Genomic DNA, 24,451 nt, shown 5'->3' on the forward strand with positions numbered 1-24,451 from the left:
TTTCTATTTTTACTTTACAAATCTTACAACCTTATCGCCTCATTTTCAGTGTTTCCTATAACTTCTCCCCCCTTAACACAATGCATTGTTTTTTGTTACTATTTTTACTTGCATGTTGTAGATTTTATTTTTAAACTCGGGGTATTGATGAGAATGGAGAATGGCAAGAAGGTAAATGAGAAGTGGTTTGTAATTGCATGCAGAGTTGGAGATATTGATCAGTCTTGAAAGGAGACGCGTGAGGCTGCTGGAGCAGCCGAGGAAGTGGCCAACAACTGAAATAGGATTTAGTTAAGTGAGAGATGGAAAACAAAAATAGGATTTAGTTGAGAGGCAAACTCTGATGTGAGATTTAGGTGAGGGAATGGAGTATCGTTAATATATAATTTGTTTGATTGAAAGGTTTTAAAATTGTAGTAAGATATGCCATCGTTTGCTGGCTACTAGACAAGGGAGCATCCCAGTGACTAATTTGCATGAAAAACACAGAAAAGGCCAGAATTGTTTATAGATAGTCCGGGATTTAGATTCAGCGACTGTAAGCAACCAAAGTGGCTGTGGTTCCACTGCTGCAACATTAAAGTAAGTGGCGCAGTGGAGGGCGTTTGGGAAATGGAAAAAAAAAAACCACCAAAATGAAATATTGTGACCAACCAAGATGAACATTAGTCGCTTTTTCTTAGGGCGCTTATCGTATAATTCAACTCGCCGATGGGTTTAGTGATCAAAATAATGCTGAAACAGTGAATTAAGTGTTGCCCACTTTCTTGTTTTATAGATTCTTGCTTGTAAATTAAATATATTTGTTATCTGTTTGTAGTAACAACAGTGATTACGGAAGACAACATTAAAAAAATAGATTAAATGTAAACTGAACTCAAAATGGTATATGTCTTCTCTGTTATTCAGACACTCGTTAATTCATTCATCACTAGTTTAGGCAAATAAATGTGACCAACAACTTAAGTCTTGAACACATGAAAATCATCTGTCATTTGATGACTTACATACACAACATATCTTAAACACAGAGATATACATTTTGAATTGCCACAACTATATATCTTTAGATTGCTGACACGTGCTTCGACGTATTAGGGCTTGTGCTATGGATCAGTTTAATCTTATTTTCTGGTCTCAGTTTAATCTGGGTCTTTATATTGCCCGGCTACGTCTCATCAGGGCAACTGGATGTGGGTTTGAAAACCTGAGGGACAAAAGAAATAAGATTTTGTCACTGATCTTTGACTTTACCTCAATATAAATGTAATGTCCAACCCCGAGCGCAGGCAGTGGACTCAGTACCAGAATAAGAGGGTGCACAGGCATGCCCTATGATGTGAGTCCTTCACGAATTTCAGGAAATCTATTTGTTGGGCCAAAGGTGTGCAATAATAATCGAAAAATAAAAAGTAAAGGGCACCCAGGGCACCCAGACGTGTCTAAAAAGAGCCCCATTTCGAATAATGGTGAGCACATGGGGGCCCAGACACTCAATTTGTATTTGTATTTGTATTTATTTATTTGTATTGCGCACCTTGCCCGGAGGCTTGCGGGCGCATGTTTAGTAGGCAGTTACAAGTTGCAGAGGAGAAGTTACAGGTTCCAGGAGAAGAGGTTAACAGTTACATAGGTAGTGATACAGTATAACATGAACGGTGAAAATGACAATGATACAGTATAACATAACGGGTGAAAATGACATAGATAATAACAACAAAGTAGCAGTACCCAAGGTTACAGTAGAAGGGTACGCGCTGTGAGCAGTTACAAATTTACAGGATGTCTTGTTCCCGTAACCAAAGTTTAGCTTTGGTTTTGAATACGTGGCAAAGCGGAATGTTCCTTAGTGCATTGGGGAGTGAGTTCCAGAGCTTGGCAGCAAGGACCGGAAAACTTGACCCTCCTGCCGAGCGTAATTTGAAGCTGGGGATGTCCAAAGTGTGCGCCTGGGCAGCTCTCAAGGGTCTGGTGGCTGTGTGATGCGAGAAACGTGATATTAAGTAGGCTGGAGCTGCATTGTTCTGTGCCTTGTGTGTGAGCACAAGTGATTTGAGTGATATGCGGTGCAAGATAGGTGACCACTGGATGTTGCGTCTGATAGTGGCTATATGATTCCGTCTAGGTATGTTGAATGCTGCCCTAATGGCGTTGTTTTGTGTGACCTGTAGTTTGTCCAGATTTCTTTGGCTCGTCCCAAGGTATAGGGCATTGCAATAGTCTATTTTGGATAAGATGAGGGTTCTCGCGAGGGTCAGACAATTGTCTGGAGTCAGGAATGGCCTGCAGGCTGTAATCAATTTGCAGGTGTAGGACGATGCAGAGACAACTGCATTGGTTTGTCGTGTGAGGGACAGGGTAGAATCAAGGTAGATTCCTAGAGTTTTGGTGACATTGGCCACTTTGATGTCAATCCCGTCAATAGTGAAGGAATTGTAGTTGGCGTCAAGTTTCGCGAGTTTAGTTTGGGAGCCCAGGATGATTAACTCTGTTTTTTCGTCGTTAAGGCAGAGCCCATGATTGGCCATCCAGGCCTGGATGACGGAGTAGACCGTATTAAGAGATTTTGAATCGGTTACAAAATCACCAGTGATAGGGATGAGTATCTGGGTGTCATCCGCATAATTAGTGTAGGAGACACCCAGATAATCAAGGATATCAAAGAGTGGTTTAGTAAACACATTGTAAAGGGTGGGAGATACACAGGATCCTTGTGGGACTCCACAGGGGACGTGGGAGGGGTCAGCCGCTGCTAGTGGAGAGAAGACCCTCATGGTTCTGTTGGCAAGGAATGAACTGATCCAAGAAGTGGCTGCTTCCGAGAAGTGGGCGGCGATTTTGAGATGATGACAGAGAATTTGGTGGTCAACCAGGTCGAAGGCAGCTGAGAGATCAAGGAGGAGCAGGAGTGCCAATTTCAATACAAGAGAGACTCAGATATCATAGAATTATGTCTTGGCCCAAAGTGGGTATGAGCTATGTTGGTCCTTAGATCCGACCGCCTGACAATGGTTTTGTAATCTGGGCACAAAAGTGGGGGAAAAAGAGAAAGACACACAGAGTCCACATCAAACATACTGGAAAGGCACACACATGTGTGCTGGGAAATTCTTCCACTAAATAATGCTGTTAATGGCCCATGGTAGTATGGACCTCTTAAAGGGTTTACCTTGTCATTGGGGATTGCTCAGGAACTCGGGCTTCCGTCGTTCGCGTTTATCGCCACATGGGGGCTGATAACGTTCTTTTTTTATTTATATGTTACTCGTGTAGTTCGCTGAAAGGGGGCGAAGAAAGTGAAGGAAAATTACTCATTGCGGTGCCTATGTGAACCTAATCTACAATACGTATTCATACTATTTCTCCAACATGGGGTCTGGCATGGATTCACATGCTCATGAATATTCCCCGTCGTCAGGCTGGGAATCCTCGGTAAAGAAAAAACCAGTATCAGTTTAGTTTCTGATCTGTCTTTCGTAGTAATAACCAATCACTGGTCTCTGCGTCATACTGACCACAGCCAATGACTGCCCTCTACCTAAGCACCGCCTCTGGCAGCCATCTTCAGATTTTTACCGCACGTTCATGTGTTGGGATCCTCGTGCTATTGCTCTCGAGCGTTAGTGCTATTTTTTCACATTTTTTCTCAAAAACTTCGTTTTTTCGGTCAAAAGAGCCTCAAGCTCCACCGACTCTCCATCCGATCAACGGGGACATGTGTCGGATTCGTCTGCGCCCCTCAAGGGTGAAGATTTCATCGAGCTACGCTTTTGGAGGACTCCAGAAGTTTCTCAGGCCCGGACATGGCCCAGGAGAAGGGATGCTCGACGCCCGGAAAGCTGTTCAGGGTCTGCCCTGGATGCCAGCTGCAGAACGTCTTTAAGGAGGACGAACACTCCTTTTGTCTCTACTGCTTACATGAGGACAAGACGCACGTGGAGAAGGACTGTGCGTTTTGCGGCAACATGTCGGAGCGGACCATGAAGGACCGCCATCAACGTCTCGCCAACTGGCTGGAAGGGAAGAGCCCGTCAGGCGAGAAGAAGAGGAAGAAATCCGAGCGGTCTTCTAAGACCTTTGAGGACGCCCCGGCGACGGGGGTCCAACACAAGGCAAAGCACCGCGAGTCCGCTGGCACCGGGAGCGCCGAACGGTCGGGCTCTACGGGCGCCAGGCAGGGCGCACCCTCCCCGGCACCATCAACCACGAGCCAACGCTCTGGGTCGGGTAAGAGGAAGGCCGAGCACCCGGCGAAGCTCCTGGAGAGGCCCCGGTCGAGCTCGAAGGCCCCATCGGAGGGGGAGCGAGGCAGTGTCCCCCCCCTCAAGGATAAGGCGGTGAGCGCACCTAAGGTGGTGAAGGCCTTAATCCATCCGGCCAAGCCCTCTATCGAAACTGTCGCGGCGGCCCTGGCTCAGCCTGTGGGGGCTACACCAGTGGTGCCGACCTCGGGGCTCAGAGTCTCCCTGCCACCTCGGAGGGAGTCCTCTTTTGTGCCCATCGATAGGGCCCCCGTGAAATCCCCCGTGGGGAAGAAAAAGGGGGGGCAGGGCGTCGTTGTAGATTCGGCCTCAACCTCGGAGGAGGAGCTGGTCGAAGTCTTAAGCCACGGCCTCGGCGTGGAAGAAGACCGGCCCGTCGGGATGGATCCCGACGCAGGTGACGACGACATCGTCGAGGGTACCGACGGGGCCCCTGATCGCCCGTCGGATTCCCCTCTGCTAGCGCCGCGAGACAACTCGGCGGCCATTTTGTTGGCTATACAGTCCTTATGCTCAGAGATAAGGACGAGACTACCGTTGCCGACGGAACCTCTCCCGTCGGGGGACCCAGAACCGGGACCTTCTGGTGTTCCCCCTACCAAGAAAAGAAGGATCCACCCTCCGCCTCCTTTTCAGCCGTCGTGCCCCTTCCAGCCCTCCTCCCCGTCCACCCGAGGGGATGATACGGGGACTGACACGGCAGCGACGGGTACGGACGACGAGGTATACGACGAGGATGTACCGTCGTCGCCTCCCACCAGGGCTTCTCCGCCCGACGAGATTGGATCGTTCCACTCCATGATCACCAGAGCATCCGAGCTTTTCCAACTCTGCCCTGAGGAGAAGAAGAAGGAAGGTTTCCTTTATCAGCGGCGCGAGGCCAAGAGGAAGACGGTTCTCTCAGTGCCTCTATTGGACGACATTTGGGATGAGGGCCTCACCCTCCTCAAGAACCCTTCCACGACGCCAGCTAGAAGAGACCGGTACGAGAAGAAGTACCGGGTCCCGGACACGGCCCCTCTGTGCCTCCGGGCGCAGCCTACCCCGGACTCCGTCGTCTCCGCGGCGGCCAGGAAAAAAGCGGGGGGGGGTGCGGCCTCCACATCGACTTCCCCACTGGACGGCGAGGGAAAGAAATTGGACGCTATGGGACGCAGAGTCATCTCGTCTGCGGCGACGACGATTATAGCGGCCAACGCCTTGGCTATCGTGGCCCGCTACGACAGGGAGCTCTGGTACAAACTGGCTCCCCTACTGGACTTCTTGCCGGACGACAAGAGGGCAGAGGCCCTGGAGATCCTGCAGGAAGGTGAGGTGGCTTCGGACCACGCCATTACCGTTGCGACGGACATCGCCGACACTGGGTTCCGCCAGTTGGGCAACGGCGTTTGCCTTAGGCGGCGTGGATGGCTCAAGGCTACGGACTTCCGTCAAGACGTTCAGACCAGAGTCCTGGACATGCCCTTCGATGGGAACAACCTGTTTGGGAAAACAGGGAACGATTCCCTTCAGGCCATTAAAGCGGACACCGAGACGGCCCGGGCCCTTGGAGTTCTGCAACAACGACGGACGCCCTTTCGGAGCAGCGGAGGCAAGGGCGCCTCCAAAAGTTCAGGCGGCGGTTTCTCCACCTACCGTCAAGCGGCCCGCTCGTCGGCTCAGGAGGCCTACAGAGGACGAGGCAAGTCTGGCGGACCCCGCCGTCGTCGCCAAGGAGGTCAAGGCGGCAAAGCCTTGTCGAAGCAGGATTGAACCGACCGTGGGGTCGGGCCCCCACCGAAGCACCCCGGTGGGAGGCCGGCTGGCGAGCTTCGTCAGCGTGTGGGAGTCCATCTCCACCGACCGCTGGGTGCTGGACGCCTTGGCCCGGGGCCACGCGCTCGAGTTTCAAAGAAGGTGTCCGCGCGTCCCCCCCGTGGCCAGGAAAGAACTTCACGTCCCTCAACTTCTCCTGGAGGTAAAGGCGATGCTGAGGAAGGGCGCCATCGAACTCGTCCCAAAGAGACTTTGGGGCTCCGGAGTTTACTCGAGATACTTCCTCGTGAAGAAGAAGACGGGGGGATGGCGCCCCATCCTGGACCTGCGACGTCTGAACAAGTTCATCAAGGCGCAAAAGTTCCGGATGGTCACCCTCCAGCACGTCCTGGGTCAGCTGGAGGAAGGAGACTTCCTGTCGTCGTTGGATTTGGAGGATGCCTACTTCCATATTCCCATCCTAAAGGGGCACTGAAAATTCCTCAGGTTTGTGGTCCAAGGGCGTCACTACCAGTTCAAAGCCCTCCCCTTCGGACTACGGTCGGCCCCCAGGGTATTCACCAAGTGCCTTGCACCGGTGGCGGCGCAGCTGCGCCGCGAGGGGATCCACGTCTACCCCTACCTGGATGACTGGCTCATCCGAGCCAAGACGAGGGAGCTCGCCCTGGATCACACGGCAAGGACGTCCGACCTCTCACGGACCTGGGATTCTCCGTGAACTACGCCAAGTCTCACCTGGTACCCGCACAAAACGCACTGTTTCTGGGAGCGAAGCTCGACACAGTGTCTCTTCTGGCCTCCCCGTCGGAGGAAAGGACCAGGTCCATCCTGGGCAAGGTACAGCAGATGTTGGTTTCCGACGCGGCCAAGGTGAGGTCCATCAAGTCCCTCCTCGGAATGATGTCTTCCTGCATCTACCTCATTCCCATGTGCAGGCTCCGGATGCGCCCGTTGCAGGAGTTCCTGGACGCGCGCTGGATCCAAACGACGGGCAGCTTCGAGGAGAGGATCACACTCGACGAGAGTTTCCGCCGAGCGGTCCGGTGGTGGGGCAACCGCACGCATCTGACGGCGGGCATGGACTTCCAGACCACCAGGAGACAGTGACCACCGATGCCTCCCTGGAAGGGTGGGGAGCGCACACCGAAAATCTGCACGCGAGAGGCCTTTGGCTCCCGACGGAGAAGTCCCTCCATATCAACGTCCTGGAGCTCCGTGCAGTGTTCTGGGCCCTCAGGTCCTTCCTTCCGTCCCTCAAGGGCAAGGTGGTGAGGATCTTCACCGACAACACCACCACCATGTTTTACATCAGGAAACAGGGCGGAACCAGGTCCCCAGCGCTGTCCAAGGAGGCGCAGGACCTGTGGCATTGGGCCGTCGCCCAAAGGATGTTTCTGGTGCCGTTTCATCTGGCAGGGATAAAAAACACCATCGCCGACTCACTCAGCAGGGAGCTGCGCTCGTGCCACGAGTGGGAACTACGGCAGGATCTAGTGGACCGCCTCTTCCGACGGTGGGGCACACCCCAGATCGACCTGTTCGCGACGGCGACGAACTCCAAGTGCCGGAGGTTCGCCAGCAGGTTTCCCCAGGCGAGGAGCATGGGCGATGCCTTCTCGTTCCCCTGGGAGGGCCTGTTCCTCTACGCGTTCCCTCCTTTGCCACTGCTAATCCGGCTCGTCAACCGGCTCAAGAGGTCACGGTGCAGGATGATCCTCGTCGCACCTGCGTGGCCGAGGCAGATATGGTTCCCGGACCTTCTGGACTTGTCAGCGTCCCCGCCAATCAAGCTGCCGGTGGACGCGGATCTACTCTCCAGGGAAGGAGGCGCCATCCTCCACCACGACCCGAAATCGCTGAACTTGCAGGCCTGGCTCCTGCAGCGCTAGAGTTTGGAGGATACGACATACCGGCCGACTGCAGAGAGGTTCTTGCAAAGGCCAGGGCATCCTCGACTCTTAAATGCTACGGACACAAATGGAAGAGGTTCTCTGTCTGGTGCCACGCACAGAAGATTAACCCTCTACGGATTACGGCTCCCCAGGTACTGCCGTACCTGCTGACACTGGCCAAAGCTGGACTGGCACACGCGTCCATCAAGATTCATCTTGCTGCGATCTCCCGATACACCAGAACCACGGGCCGGACGTCCTTGTGGTCTCATCGTCTGGTGAAAGAGTTCATGAAGGGACTGTTCAGATCGTTCCCGCCGGTGAAGGCTCCGGCCCCGGCGTGGGAGCTCAACGTGGTGCTGACCAAGCTCATGGGACCTCCGTTCGAGCCTCTGCACTCGGCCCCGTTGAAGTTTCTGTTGTGGAAAACAGCGTTTCTTGTGGCCATCACCTCCGCACGACGGGTGGGAGAGATCCAGGCCCTTTCATGCAAGGCCCCGTACTTGACTTTTCACGACACGAGGGTAGTGCTCAGGACGCACCCCTCCTTCATGCCCAAGGTACCGTCGGACTTCCATCTCAACGAACTCTTGGTGTTACCTGTGTTCTTCCCGTCGCCTTCATCGCCGGCTGAGAGGACTTTGCACTCGCTGGATGTGGCTAGAGCGCTGAAGTTCTACGTGGACCGCACGAAGTGTTTTCGGAAGACGTCACAACTCTTTGTGAATTTTGGACCTGTCAATCAGGGGAAGGCTCTCTCGAAGGCTTCCATTTCCAGATGGCTCTCCGGCTGTATCATGTACTGTCATCGGTTGGCAAACCGACCGCTGCCTGGCCGTCCGAGAGCCCATTCCACCAGAGCGATCGCAGCTACCACGGCGTTCCTTTCTGGTGTGCCCCTGCTGGACATATGCAGGGCTGCTACGTGGAGGTCGACGCACACCTTCACGAAATTCTACTGCGTTGATCGGGATTCCAGGGAGGAGTCCAAGGTCGGCCAAGCAGTGCTGCGCAACCTGTTCGCCTGAGGTGAGCCTGGTGAGGAGGTAAGATGCTTAATGTTGAGTTTGATGTACTGCTTAATGTTGAGCCGTTGCCACCTCCCGTGGTTGTGCATGTGTGTACTGCTATGTATTCTTTATTCATGAGCATGTGAATCCATGCCAGACCCCATGCTGGAGAAGGAACAAGTTACTTACCTGTAACTGTTGTTCTCCAGCATGGGTCTGGCATGGATTCACATGCGAACCCTCCCGCCTACCCCTCTGCGGCTCTTCACTTGGTCATACTGCCACTTCACGTGCTTCCAAATCTGAAGATGGCTGCCAGAGGCGGTGCTTAGGTAGAGGGCAGTCATTGGCTGTGGTCAGTATGACGCAGAGACCAGTGATTGGTTATTACTACGAAAGACAGATCAGAAACGAAACTGATACTGGTTTTTTCTTTACCGAGGATTCCCAGCCTGACGACGGGGAATATTCATGAGCATGTGAATCCATGCCAGACCCATGCTGGAGAACAACAGTTACAGGTAAGTAACTTGTTCCTTCTGCTCTTGCCAAATGCTCACAGTGCAGTTTGTAGGATTCACACTTACCGAGTACAATGTATGTAAAGGGATCAAAGTGTTCCCCTCCCCCGGGGTACGGCGGTCCTTCCGATCGGTAAGGACTCGTGCAGGCTATTAGCTATGCCATCTTTTTGCGTTCCCTGGCCAAGGCTAAACAAAGACGTACCTTTCGGTAACCAGGCAACAGTGGTGCGAGAGTTCCTGCGATGCATGCTGACGTCAGCACCGAAAGGCTTAAGGCTGTGAGCCTAAGCTCCATTTTGCAAGAGATTAAGCTAGCGTGTCACCATATCAGTTCTTGAAAAAATGAATATTTGTTTATCCTATCTAGTATGATCGGATCTTAATGCGTGTGCTCAGAATCACATTGTTACCTCTAAAAACGCAAAAATACGCATTGCAGTGTATTATATTGGTTCATCAAAATTATGTCTAATATAGATATAATAGCATGTACTGAGCCATTGAAGTTACTTGATATTAATAGATAATGAACAAACCAGACAGACGCGATGTGGCTGACCAAATTGTGTCACACAATATGGTCCATATCTTCTCTGTTAAATACGCTACCAAGGGGGCGTGGCCAAACGCTGTGCGGGATGCTTGCTTAATCTGTGCACTCCCGCTCCAGAATCACATTACTATCTCGTCTTTCTTTTACCAGCGCTTAATTTCCCTCAAGCAATGCTTTTCTTTACCTGGTAAACTTCCCTGGTGGTCCGTGGAGTGTCCTGTTTCTATCGCCGTGACTGAGCGAGATGTGCTGCGTTGGATGTTGAGCCGGGCCTGCAAGCCACAAAATCCTGTGACTCGCACGCCGACGTTCCTGTCAGCTGGCTGGGTTCGCGCATCAGATACGACACGCTGATGAAATGAGAGGCTATTTCTCTCATAGCACGGGCCCAGCTCCTTTATGCAGCTCTACAATTGTACTCCTCCACAGGATTTAAAGGTTCAAACATCATTTAAATATAAAGCTGGGAAAATATATCCCCTCCATATAAAGATACATTTGCCATTTCTAAATTACAGCAGTCAAATGCTCTTATATATATATATGAGTGAACTTTTGTTGGCTTTCAGGTTTTATTACTTTGCGCAAGCATCGTGGCAACTTTAATTTGAAATTTCACCTACTTTTGAAATATCTTTACCATTCTATGTGCTATTGGTGTATGATAATTAGCTCATAAAAGGGCACGGTTGCCATTACAAAATGAAGTGGCTACTTGCTTTCAAGATCATATAGCTAAACATTAGCTGTCTATCTTGTCTTGTAACTCTGCAAAGTCATTGGAGAAACTTTGAGAACGGTATGCTCATTTGATCTGAAGGCATCTTTAACAATTCAACATTCAATTGGAGGAATATGAATACTTTTAAACATAGCGGTTTAAATGCTTTCAAGAATTAAGGGCTGAACATTAGCTGGTTTCCGTTTCTTCAACTTGGCGCACTCAGCAAGTTTGTATTGGGAAAATAATTCTGCAAATAAGAGATACACCCTGTGTAAGAGCTGCATCATAACATGTGGGGAGTGAGCAAACAATCAAGCGTTAGTGGGGCATTTTATTAACTTTTCCAACATGGCATCTAAGAAAAGCCAAGTCAAAGTAAGACCCATTTCTCCTTCAAACAAGAGACGGAAAAGCGAATCGCTGACGCCTAAAGAGGACACTCTGGATTTTACTGTGCAAGCCATTCCCATGGAATCGAAAGCCCAGACACACTTTATGGAAGCAACCAACAACAAATAGATGACAAATGGTCTACTTTCGAAGCAAGAATCACAGAAGTTGAGCAGAGAGTTAGTAATGCTGACGATGTTACGGGTAGAGTTCAAGTGCTTGAGAATGCTGTTAAATCCCTGCAAAAGCATACCAAAAATTTGGAAAATCATAATAGAAAGAACAACTAATGAATTGTTGGACTACCAGAGGATATTGAGGGAGATGATTGGATTTTGTTCCGCAATACTCTGCTAACAAAGGTCCTAGACCTCCAGCTGTCTAATCAGCTTAACATTCAAAGGGCTCACCGGATTGGAACAATGATCTCAGTGCAGCCCTCCAACAGCGCTAGCAACAACTCTTCTAGAACCATTATACTTGCCCTACTCGAGGACTACACTCATGTGCTTCTGATCCTGGAGAAAGACAAATCGATAAGACATCTTACATGGAATAGTAGAAAGAGCTACATTACTCAGGACATATCTAATGCTACAGCGGCCAGAAGGAGGGAACTCTTCGCTCTTAGACCTGCTCTTAAATAACTGAATGCGAGATATGGCATCATAAACCTGGCTATTCTTAAAGTGACTCTCAATGGCCACACATCTACCATTCAAGACCCTATTGCCCTAAGACAATTCATCCAAAATCTGAGGTCAGATGATATGGATATGTCAAGACCACCTACTTGATGGATATTACTTATATTTCCTTATTCACTACAAACTTTCGCCATAAAGTGTCCTCATCGGAGCGGTGTGTGAGGATGGCCTTCTTCTCAGAGGCTCTCCCTCCCATTTTCTTCTATTTGCTCAGCAAGGATTGGAGTGGCTACTTCCTGTTAGCCACAACTGTTTTTGAGGTTTTCTTCTCTGGTTTGTTATTATCCATGCTGATTTCGTTAGTCTCCCCACTCCCTTTTTTGTTTACAACCTTATGTGTCCTTGTCAAGTGCACCCACGAAGTCTACCACCTTTCTGGAAACAATATCTAGTCCCTGGTTCAATTTAACTCCCAAAGGATTTCTTGTTCTTTTCATAACTATTGCATTCCTAAGTTTTGTTTCATGTTTATTATCCTGCTGTTATTTTACACATTTAATGTAACAACGCGGAATGTTAAAGGGTTACATAACCCTATCAAAAGGCAGAAAATTCTCTCTCACCTTAACAGAAGCGAACCCTCCATTGCCTGTTGTAAGGAATCTCACCTTTCTAACACAGAGCGGCCACATTTAAGCATCATTGGGCCGGTCAAGTCTTCTCTAGGTCAGCCAATGGGAAGAAACATAATGTTATAACTCTAATTAACAGGAAATGTAATTGTCAAGTATTAGCAAACAAATCCAATGATATAGATAGATGGGTAATAGTAAAATGTTTATTAGACTCCACAGAATTTACTGTTCTCAACATCTATGGACCTACATCGTCACATCTCTCCTTTTGGGTACGATTTAAAAACCATGTCTTCCTCTCTAATCCTAATAATCTGATTGTTTGTGGGGACTGCAATGAGATCATAGACCCGTACTTGGATAGGAAATCCAATGTTCGCTATAAACCTACCAAATCCCTTATGCAATTCACCAAATTTATTTCAGAATTAGGCCTCATAGACACTTGGCATATTACTCACCCTTCCGACTCCAAATTCTCATGGTTCTTTATTCCTCACAAAACTCTATCTAGATCAGACTACATATTTCAATCGAAATTCCTCAGGAGTAGCCTTTTAGATGCCAAAATTGACTGGATAGCATTATCTGATCATGCACCTGTTCATATACAATTATCCTCTGTGCAAACATTTAGGAACCCTAACAGATGGAGATTCAACTCAGCCCTCCTCAAAAATTTGACATTTACTCCCTTCATATCACAACAACACGATCACTACTTCTCAGAAAATGTAAACCAAGACACTTCAGTCCCTAACAATTAGGACTGCTACAAAGCGGCTTTTGAGGAGACATTGGGCCTCATTACGAGGATGGAGGTAGCCATGGTGCTATTAGCACCATGGCTGCCTCCATTCCGGGCTCCAATACCGGGTTCCTTCAATGGGGAATAACCGGGTCATTCCAACATTGGAGGACTCAGTAATTCCTCCTTGAAGGAACCATTCCCCATTCCCATTTGAGCCCCCATAGGGCTCAATGGGAATGGCGAGGGAGCTAATAACGGGCACGTTAATAATGCCCTGTTATTAGCTCCCTGTTCCCCTCGCGGGAACCTGAAAGGATGTCTGGTTTTACCAGAGGTCTGTTCCGGGTCCCGCAAAGCGAACCTCGCAATAGGCACTGCCGTGATGAAGGGTGCCAGTCCCGTACCGGCACCCTTCATTACGGGACCGCCAGGGTCGTAATGAGGCCCATTATCTGCTTTATGGCCAATAAAAAGAAAGAGCTCAAATTAGAGTTTGGGAATATTTTGAAAGAACTTAAAGCCCTTGAATCTAAATACTCTAGCACCAACTCAGAAATTATCTTGAATTTCATCATCAAACCTAGGGTTCAATACAATAAAATAGTTATCCAATACTCCTGTGACAATCTTTTAAAATACAAAGCTAAAATCTACCAACTCCCTAATAGATTAAGTAAGTCACTGGCTTCCTACCTGAAACTTATAAAAAGGAAATCCACTATAGCTGTTGTTAAGGATTGCATTGGTAATAGAAAGTGTTCAGATAAAGAAATTACCAAAGTCTTCTCTGATTTTTATAAGAAACAATACACTTCCGAAACATCCCCTAATAATGAGTTTATACAGAACTTTCTTCAGGACACCCCTCATTCTACATATCCATGAGTCAATCTTCAATCGCTCAATGCCCCCATATCCAATAGCGAAATTCATAAGCCATCAAGGACCTCAAAAAAGGTAAAGCCCAAGAACCTGATGGATATTGCAGTGATTTCTATGAAAACATTACAGACATTTTAGTACTTAAACTTAATGAACTTTTCCCTCAATTTATACAAGATGGTGGGGCTCGAGAATATTTCTTGGAGGCAATGCTCATACTCTTCCCCAAACCTGGTAAAGATCCCGAACTTCCCCAAAGTTACAGACCCATCTCCCTCATTAACACAGATTGCAAAATCCTTGCGAAGATCTTAGCCAACAGACTTTTATTGATACTGCCTAAACTAGTTAAACAGGATCAAGTAGGCTACATGAAAGGCAGACTATCCTCTTCCAACATAAGATTGATTCTAAATTCTTTAGACTATATTCATGGCTCCAAAGACCCATTTGCAGCGGATGCCCTTGATGCTGAGAAAGCATTCAATGGAGTTGAATGGAATTACATGTTGGAAGCCCTCAAATGGCATGGGGCCTCATTCCGAGATTGGTGGTAGGCATGGCGCTATTTGCGCCATGACTGCCACCAATAACGGGTCCGGCCCCGGTCCAGTTCAATGGAGACTTACCAGTGTAGTCCGACCTTTGCGTGGCCGGTAAGTCCCCATTGAAAATGCCATCCCCATTCCCATTTGAGCCCCTATAGGGCTCAATGGGAATAGGGGGGGCACAAATAACGGGCTCACGTATGTGAAGTCCGTTATTTGCGCCCTGGTCCCTTAACGGGTTCCGTCCATAACGCCTGGTCAGACCAGGTGTTACTGGAGGGACCCGATAAGGGATCTTGTAGTAGGGCGGTAAGGGATTACCGGCACCGCTCTCCTTACCAGTGCCCGGTATCCCTTACCGCCCCACTAATAATGACCCCCATGGTCTTGAAACCCCATTCTTAGCAATGGTTAAAGTTCTTTACTCTAAACCGATGACCCCTATTTTTATTAATGGACATACATCCTCATATTTCCCTTATTCAAAATAAGACAAAATATTAATATTAAAGGGATAACGTGGTAATATACAAATAAAACTGGCAGCATATACTGATGATATCTTCTTACTACTTAAAGATCCCAATACTTCCTTGTCACTTATCTTGGATATCATCTCACAATCCTCAGCTGTGTCAGGATATAAACTGAATACAGACAGATATTCTACCTCTCAATGTGCACAGTACCAAACACCAAAAATTAACCACAGCTATGAAATGGTGTCCAAATGGTTTTAAATATCTTAGCATGCATATCTCCTCCTATATCAAAGACATCATTAAACTTAACACTGCATCTCTTCTTTCGAGAATAGATGAAGACACTAACTCCTGGTCCCCTCTGTACCTCTCATGTTGGGGTAGATTAGAATCCATTAAAATGATGATTCCACCCATTATTCTATATCTTGTATGTATGTGACCTGTTCCTCTTCCCTCCTCTTTTTTCAAATCCATTGATACATTCCTGGCTAAATTTCTTTGAGGGAAAAAGAAACATAGATTGTTTCTCAATAAACTCAAACAATCCTAGGTTGCTGGAGTGATTGGGTTTTCCTGATTTTAGGAATTATCATCTAGCCTTTGTAGTAAAGCAAGTTCAATTATGGTTTACCCATGAACGTTCTAATGATGTACCCCAATGGCTGTGCCTGGAGAGAGAAATGGTATCCCCCCTAAGCCTAGCTGATTGTTTTCTTATTAAAGCTAAAACTAGATTCATCAAGTGTACGACTACTATTTTATCTGCACATTACTTACGAAGGTATCTACTTCCCCTAATTACCAAGTCCCGCCATTACATTTCATCGTATATTTGGTTCAATCCTATAATTGGAATCAATAAAAAATCACTTTTCTGGAGGCTATGGCTCCTCCTAGGCATTAAATATCTTGATCAGCTATTTGTTCAAGGTGCTCCAGTAAATTGTGATGTACTTGTTGATGGATTTAATGTTTCACTCTCATTTTTGCAACAATGTCTGTTTATTATTAATGCAATTGTTAAAAACTACGGGCCTCATTCTGAGTAGGGCGGTAAGGGATACCGGGCACCGTTAAGGGGACTGGTGCCGGTAATCCCTTACCGCCCTACTACGAGGTCCCTTAGCGGGTCCCTCCTTCAATGCCTGGTTTTACCAGGTGTTATGGACGGGACACGCGAAGGGACTTCAGAGCTAATAACGGTACCACAAATTGCAGTACTGTTATTAGCTACTTCCCCATTCCCATTGAGCCCTATGTGGGCTCAAATGGGAATGGGGAATGGATTTTTCAATGGGGACTAACCGGTCCGGCAAAGGTCGGACTACACTGGTAAGTCCCCATTGAACCAGGTTGCAGTCGATACCGGTATGGGAGGTAGTCATGGCGCAAATAGCGCCATGACTACCACCATACTCGCAATTAGGCCCTATGACTCTCTCATCAATAAAACCACCACTCCAAATGCTGAATGGCTACAATCTCTCTACAAAACGGCAATGTCTGCCTCTTTATACTACACAACTCTTCGACAAAACCCTTTTTCAAACATATTGTGTGACTGCCTTTTAGCCTAGCAACAACACTACATGCTAATGGATCATCAACTTGAATGGCCTAAAGTTTGGAATCACATATCTAAAGTCACACATTCGGCAAACATACTACAAACAATGTTCTTCTTCCATAACCAAATTTGTGTTACTCCTCTACATCTTTTTAAGTGTGGCCTTATGCCAAATGACGATTGTTGGAGCTGTCATCACCCCTCCGGATCCTTTAAACATATGATTCTTGACTTTTAGATTTGTTTCCTCCTTTTGGCTTGATGTTTGGAAAACTATCAAAAGTATCTTCAACATTTCAATTGACTTTTGTCCTCAAACTCTCTTTGTTGGATTCTCTATTGTTCAAGACATAACTTGTAGACATGAGCATTTTTTGTTTGATTTATTTATTATATTGGCTATTAGAACAACTTCATCCAACTGGAAAAATGTACATAAACTTCATTACAGACTGTGGTGGAACTTAATATGCAATACTCACAGATTAGAAAGGTGTAACGTCACTACTGTGTCTCTATTTTGCAAGCATGAACTTAAATTGAAACCCTTTATTGAATTTCTTGCACCTTCATCTGTGATTTAGCAGTTATTTATCTAATACTCATCACACACTCCCCCCTTTTTCCGCTCGCCCTCTTCAAACTCAGCACTCCTTCTGTGTATGTCCTGTTTTTGTTATGTTATGTCTGTTTTCATTAATGTATATGTACCCCCCCTTTTAAATTGAAATGTTAGTGTTTAATGAATATGTATTCATGCAAGGCTTTCTTATTTCTCAATAGTTAAATATTATATTGTTACCTCTTCATACTCAAAATGGATGCACTACACAATGTGTTTTTGTTATGCCTTGTAAGATTTGATTTAAATAAAAACTTTTAAACACTAAAATATGCTACCAAGGTTTGGAGTGAGCGCCATGGACCCATGTCATACAATATAGGTAATTGCGAGGATGCATGAATGTACTGGTGCCTCAATGCCCTTCTGAGGGAAAATAATGTGGAATGCTATATCCTATGATTAAAGCGCATTTATATTTGTATGAGAGCCATTGGACTTACATAGTGTTTAATTAACAAAAATAAGACTGGACCGTCAGGATGTGGCTCACACATGTTGGTGTATATATTATCTGGCAAATGCACAACCAAGACTAAGATTAAGCACCACTGTTCCATTGTGTCATACAATTCAAGTCATTGCGAAAATGTGCAAATGTAGTGGTGTCCCAATGCCCTTGTGCGAGAAAAGTAATGTGGATTGCTACACCTATGGAAGTGCATATTTGTATAAGATCCCAAATCGCTTTGTGTCCACCGTCAGGCACTTCAGTGGGGATAAGTATGAATCATGTGGGCTTTGTTGAAATAAGGCCTGAACGCATGATTTTCGATCTCGGTCACTCAAATAAGGACATACTAGTTCCATGGGGCCTATTATTCTTCTTTATCATTAAGAACCTTTCCTGATTGTATCAGTCAGATGGATTCAGTATGCCTCTCTATTTATTAAGCATGTGCGCAGGGGCTCCCCATCTGCGAGACAAGGGGAGTCTCTCGATGATGGTCCACTCTAATTCATTCACACTTTGTCCATATTGTGCAACATGTTCTGTTATTCTGCTGGAGACCGTTGGTGTCCTGAGACTTTTGTATTTGTCTGTCCAATGTAGATTTTGTTGCATTTGTTGCATTTGCCCATTGATCGACTTTTGCATTTGTGTGCTGCTGCCACCCTGCAACATGGGGTAGGCACCATGGATTTGCCCATTTCTGGACTTTCGCTTCTGTTTGCTGCTGCCACCCTGCAACTTGGGGTAGGCACCATGTATCTGCCCGTTGATTGACTCTCGCATTTGTGTGCTGGTGCCGCCCTGCAACATGGAGTAGGCACCATGTATTTGCCCATTATTTGACCTTCACATTTGTATGCTGCTGCCGCCCTGCAACATGGGGTAGGCACCATGTATCTGCCATTGATTGACTCTCGCATTTGTATGCTGCTGCCACCCTGTAACATGGGGTAGGCACCATGTATTTGCCCATTGATTGACTTTCGCATCTGTATGACGCTGCCACCCTGCAACATGGGGTAGGCACCATGTATTTGCCCATTGATTTACTTGTGCATCTGTATGCTGCATCCGCCCCGCAACATGGGGTAGGCACCATGTATTTGCCCATAGATTGACTTTTGCATTTTTGTGTTGCTGCCACCCTGCAACATGGGGTAAGCACCATGTATTTGCTCGTTGCTTGACTTTCGCATCTGTATGCTGCTGCCACCCTGCGACATGGGGTAGGCACATTTATTTGCACATTGCTTGAATTTTGCATCTGTATGCTGCTGCCGCCCCGCAACATGGGGTAGGCACCATGTATTTGCCCATAGATTGACTTTTGCATTTTTGTGTTGCTGCCACCCTGCAACATGGGGTAGGCACCATGTATTTGCTCGTTGCTTGACTTTCGCATCTGTATGCTGCTGCCACCCGGCGACATGGGGTAGGCACTATCTATTTGCCCACTGACTTGACTTTGCATTTGTGTGCGGCTGCCGCCCTGTAAAATGGGATCAGGCCCAATGGTTGTGATCACCATGTACTTCCCTTTTGCACTTGGTATATGATGTATTACCTCTTGCACGTCCACAATGTAATTCACCTCTTATGCTTCCTTTTCTGTAACCTGAAGCACTTACTGAAAACGTATTCTTAAGTTAAAAGCACCTATATACCTCTAGGTTTTGTGCGCTAGATAAGTGTCAAAATAAATAAAATAAAAATAAATAAGGACAAATGAATGCATATATTACATGGCTCAAATTGCAACTGGAGTGCAACCTCAGTTCCCACTTTATAATACTTGAAATGTTTTCTGGCCTCAATTGAATCACACGCGGTACAACTCCTGCATGGGTAGTGGCCCATATTCATTGCAAGCCCCACATTTCCGGTAAGGAAATCTCTAGAGGTTCAGTATAGGTTTTTACCAATTTCTGTCTGAGGTTACTTCCCCGTTTGAATGTAAACAGCACCCTCTTATTGTCTATGTTGGTTTTGATGATGGGCCTATTCTTCCGCACTGCCTGTTGCAGCAAGTTCCTGTGAGCGCCAAAAGTGCTCACACAAGTGATCATGTCAGCTTGTTTAGTTCTTGCATCCCCAGTTAGGAGCCTGTCATGTAGAGAGCAATTGCTCTATTGCGTGCATTGCTGACAATTATCTTAGGGTAACCCCTCTTATAGAGTTTTTCTTGGTCATACGATAGGGGGTGTTTGAGGTTTGCAGGATGGAAACTACCCAAATGTAGGAAAGTGTTCATGTCTGTCTCATTTGTGTATGTTTTATTGACTATTAGCTCTCAGTTTACAAAACGATTGTAGCCAGGACTCATACTCCATTGTCTGCACTCACTAGATGTTTCATCTTTTTGCAGTGCAAGGTTCTCGCCTGTGCTTTTAAATAATATGCCACCTTAAAACATAATCGCAAATGGAAGGGGGTATCGCAAATTGCTCAGGATGGATTTTCCTGTAATCCATGGAGATAATCATTGTCTTGTGTCTCTCATATATCTTTCTATGCAATCCAATCTGTGATTTACACTATTTTCATTGCATAATTGCCTGTGGGATACCCTCCCTTTTGCCGGATGTATGTCTTTACTTTGCCAGCATTCCCTTCGCCAAACACTTACTTTGTCATATTTACTTTCCCAGACACCTGCATTCTCATTGCAGGTGGGGAGCCTGTTCACCCTCTTCTTTTCTACCCCATATTCTTCCCCCGGCCACACCCTGACCCCAAAACTAACCTTAGACTATCCCTTATGGCATCCATTACCATCTTCGCAATGTGCAGATGCAGACAAAGTAAAGGCATGATGAAGTAAATGGCGAAGTGAATGCACGACAAACTGCATGTGGTGAAGTAAAGGGGGGATACCCTTTTCCCTGAGTTGGTGGGGAATACCTTATTCTGGAACGCCCTTGCCAACATGTGCTTCTTTTCATGTTTTAAGGTAACCAATAGATAGATAGATGGCTTTGGTTCCATAATACAACACATTTGAGCATCAAAGATATTAGTAAGGAAATTCTCCCTAACTTTGAAGTTTGACACATTTTGAGGATCTCTTAAGTTTATACCCTTTTTCCTTTATCTAATGTATTTGGTTGTTATGGGTGGATCATGTGTGTGCTTCCTAACTAAAAATGTATTTGCTAAAAGGCAACTAATATAATCTGTTCAGAACCAACTCATCAAAGTGTGTGTGTGCAGCCTTGCTGTGGTTACATTTGCACAGCTAACCTTTGTTGCAACAGACTCTTTATAACCAATGTCTTGTGTAGTCTTTCCAGGAAATGTCTACATCTCTTAATTAAAGACTCCCTACATGTGTTTTATTGCTTGGTCCTGTGTATGTAGTGAAGGGGGAGGCAGGAAAGTATCGCAAGTTGTGGACATTAAAAAACATGTGTGTCATTGTGACATCCCATCAGTTTACAGTGCAGATCTATTTTTAATTTAATTGTATTGTTTAAAGCGCAGAACTAGCTCGAGGCCAGCAGAGCGCTGTACAGATTTGGGTAGCCGTCATTTGGGCTGGTATCTTTAAACAGTAGTGAAGTACTGTGAGGTCTGTGTATCAGTATGTGTGTCCATTGGACTTGGTCCTTGGTCAGATGTTGATGAAAGAGTCATGTTTTGAGAGATTTGTGAAATTGGGCAATTGTGGGGGCATTCTGAACCAACACTGGGATCGAGGTCCAGAGGGTGGGTACATGACAAGAGAAGGATTGATTGAGGGATCTACTTCTGCCTCTGACTGTAAGATACCAGGCACATTGGTGTGCCTCTTCACCACCCTTCTCCACCTCCACCAGGTGTTGAGACTCAATGAGAAGTAGTTCCCCGACCAGCATGTGTACACCAGTAGCTTTGTCACAACAAGTAGTTTCTGTACTTGAATAAGGAGAGCGGAGGCAGCAGAAATATTGTATTTGTGTTTAGTGGTAGAGCAAGAATCATAACACAGGTGGACGAGTGTGTTAGAAACACGATTAATTTGTTTTGTTTTGAGGACTGGGTGTTCTAGGAGCTATTAGGGAGGTGTTAGTTTGTAGGTGGGCGAGAGTATTGACGGAATATTGGAGGAAGAGCATTGGCGGAACATGATCAGAGACTCTGACACATTGTATGGTACATGTTGTTATCCTTTGATTCCTCAGCTCATTTCTTTGCACAGTTTGATCACGGGGCAGTACAGTGCCGTCCAATCAATATCTTGCTGTTTTCTGCCTCACATCCCTGTCATTGTCTACTCCTGAATTCTTATTTCTTTAATCTCCTCTATACTGAATGTTTTCTTTGATAATGGTGAACTAGTCACAATTCTATGGCTCTTGCTTGATTTTTGTTCTTGAAACATACTCATAAAGCAGCGTAACATTGATGTGTGACACCTAACATTCAATTTTCACTGTTGGAGTAGCTCATTGTGTCTGACCTAAACAAAAAGCATTTGTGGAACATGCAGTGTTTCCAATGAATAAATGTAAGTTGCATGTTTGAAAACTTGAAAAGATCATTTTCATCAGAACAGTCCATTCATCGAGGCCTGGAAAGAGCACACAATGTTGGAATATTGCCAGTATTGATTTGTGATGTTGATATGAAGTTTTAATCGGACTGTCTGCTCATAAAGATGAACCAAATGTGTCTGCTTCTAATATTAACATCGACATTTTGTATTCTACAGTATGTTTGCGATAGGCGGCAACATCCACAGGTACACGTCTAATGTTAGATGTTGTTTTGTAATTTCAGCACAACAGGCCCCATATTCAAAAAACAGTAATAAAACATAAATTAAAGGCTTTTGGAAAAAGCAAATGATAATTGAGTCAGTCGACATGCTTCCAAAAATTATCTTGCATTTTTAGATACCTGTTAAAGCTCTATGAGTGAAGTCGACATGCTTCCAAAAAATATCTTGCATTTTTAGATACCTGTTAAAGCTTTATGAGTGAAGACTTAAAACATGTATTGAGTACCCTAGTAGGATAGGCTAACCAATATATCTCCAGAATGTGTAGATAATGGTGTAGGAACTATATTGCTGCATTTCGGACTATATTCATAGAGTGTTTGATCTTTGACACATAGTTTGCTTCATAAATGTAGGGGTTCTAGGATAAAAGAACATGTTCTTAGGACATTGTAATAGAGAGACCTTTTTCACAAAGTGAAAGAGGAAGGAATGGGAGAAGTAATAGGCCAGGATATTTGCTAAATGATTCTGTCAATGTCAAAATGGAGCTATCCGGTGCACTTATGTGAGCTGTTTTGTAATTGAATGCCATAGAAAATAGTGGATTTGCAAAATTCGGGGTAATTTCATTAGTAAATCTAGAGAAAGTTTAGACAAATTACAATTTTCTTGTCGATAGCTATAACATTGAAATGGACAATTATTAAGATCATTCTGAATTCGGTCACAAAAGTAGAGTGACCTATCTGGTTCATGGCAACTGGCTCCATTGGAAACCAAAGGAAATGTAGTATTTTGCCACAAGAAACGCCTCGACCTTTATGATTAAATTTTTTGAATAATCAATGTTGAGCATCCACATTCAAAGGCGAAATCACATGATAGCATAGCCTGTAGGAGGTATAAGCCCTCTGGGTCAGACATTGTTTAGTCTTAGATGACTGTGCACAATGCACCTTGGCAAGTACTTCACAGAAAATGGTCTCAGGGAATGCTTATCTTTTGCTGGAGAATTGATTTCAAGAAAACATTTCAGTAGGAAAATTATGTTAGTGTCTCTGGGTCTTTTTCCGAATTCTGTAGTTTAGGAGATGGTGTTAACTGCATACTATTTGTTCATTTGGTGCCACTTTAGAGATATCCCTGCACATTGTATAAAGCAGAATAAGCTGTAAGGCAACGTTATATAAATATAGTGATATGTTTACATGCATACATTCCTCGATGTCCTGGTTCTGTACTATTCTCCGTCATTAAGAGGTTTGCCACCTTTCTGAGGGACTAGAAACTGCTTCTCCAATCTGCTACCAAAAGCTCTGTGTAGCTCAGTACATCACACCTGCCACCCCTTGGATATTAGATGTAACATATGTTTCTGACTTTATGTAGGAAGCCCTGTGTTGCATATAATCCACCATCACCCAATAAGAACAACATGTAATGCTCCGTAATAGTATCACAAAACTGAATGCCATCTTCTTCACATTAAGGACTGTCTGTAGTAGGATGTCTGAAGGACTGTCTGTAGTAGGATGTCTGAAGGACTGTCTATAGTAGGATGTCTGAAGGTTGTTATAAATGACCTGGACAACTTGGACACCTGGTATTATATCTAGAAGAAGGCAAGATGGCACTGGCGCTTGGTTCATGGGCCATCACCAAGCAAATGTCATAGCTGCACATACTGAAGGTATTGCATGTGCAGCACTATTGGGTAGGCCTTGGCCTCTACCTTCCATGAATGCGAGTTGGGCAAGGTTTTCTTCCCTACCTCCATGCCTGGGGATCGCTGTCCTTTGATGGATTTGTGGAGCAATGGTTCACCTTGGCAATGCCCGAAGGTGCAAGCTTCCTAGGCAATGGCCTTATGCTAGACTGATCTGAAGAATGTGTGTATGCCTGATCTCTAAATGCATTGGATGCTAGACTTCCTAAATGTATGGACAGGGAGAATGGCAACTCATTTTAGGTAGGATCACATACGTCCAATTCACCTGGTATGCAGCAAAGTGATAAATAGTCCATTGCTTCCAAACTTATAGCCTGTA

The 24,451-nt window shown here is 45.7% G+C and overlaps 1 protein-coding gene across 3 annotated transcripts in view; it reads left to right on the forward strand.

Moving 5' to 3' along the window:
• PLPPR1 (phospholipid phosphatase related 1) overlaps nucleotides 1-24,451 on the forward strand; it is an 863,412-nt gene that overhangs the window by 829,442 nt on the left and 9,519 nt on the right. For 2 of the 3 annotated variants that reach the window (XM_069630811.1, XM_069630812.1), the window contains one exon: nucleotides 22,392-22,421. The exons of the other annotated variant lie outside the window; for it this stretch is intronic. In XM_069630811.1, coding sequence (XP_069486912.1) covers nucleotides 22,392-22,421 — 30 coding nt within the window. The remainder of the gene's footprint in view (nucleotides 1-22,391; nucleotides 22,422-24,451) is intronic. 3 annotated transcript variants of the gene reach the window in all.

This window comes from Ambystoma mexicanum, chromosome 6q, assembly GCF_040938575.1.
Source record: "Ambystoma mexicanum isolate Mex_15411 chromosome 6q, UKY_AmexF1_1, whole genome shotgun sequence".
NCBI classification, from domain to species: Eukaryota; Metazoa; Chordata; class Amphibia; order Caudata; family Ambystomatidae; genus Ambystoma; species Ambystoma mexicanum.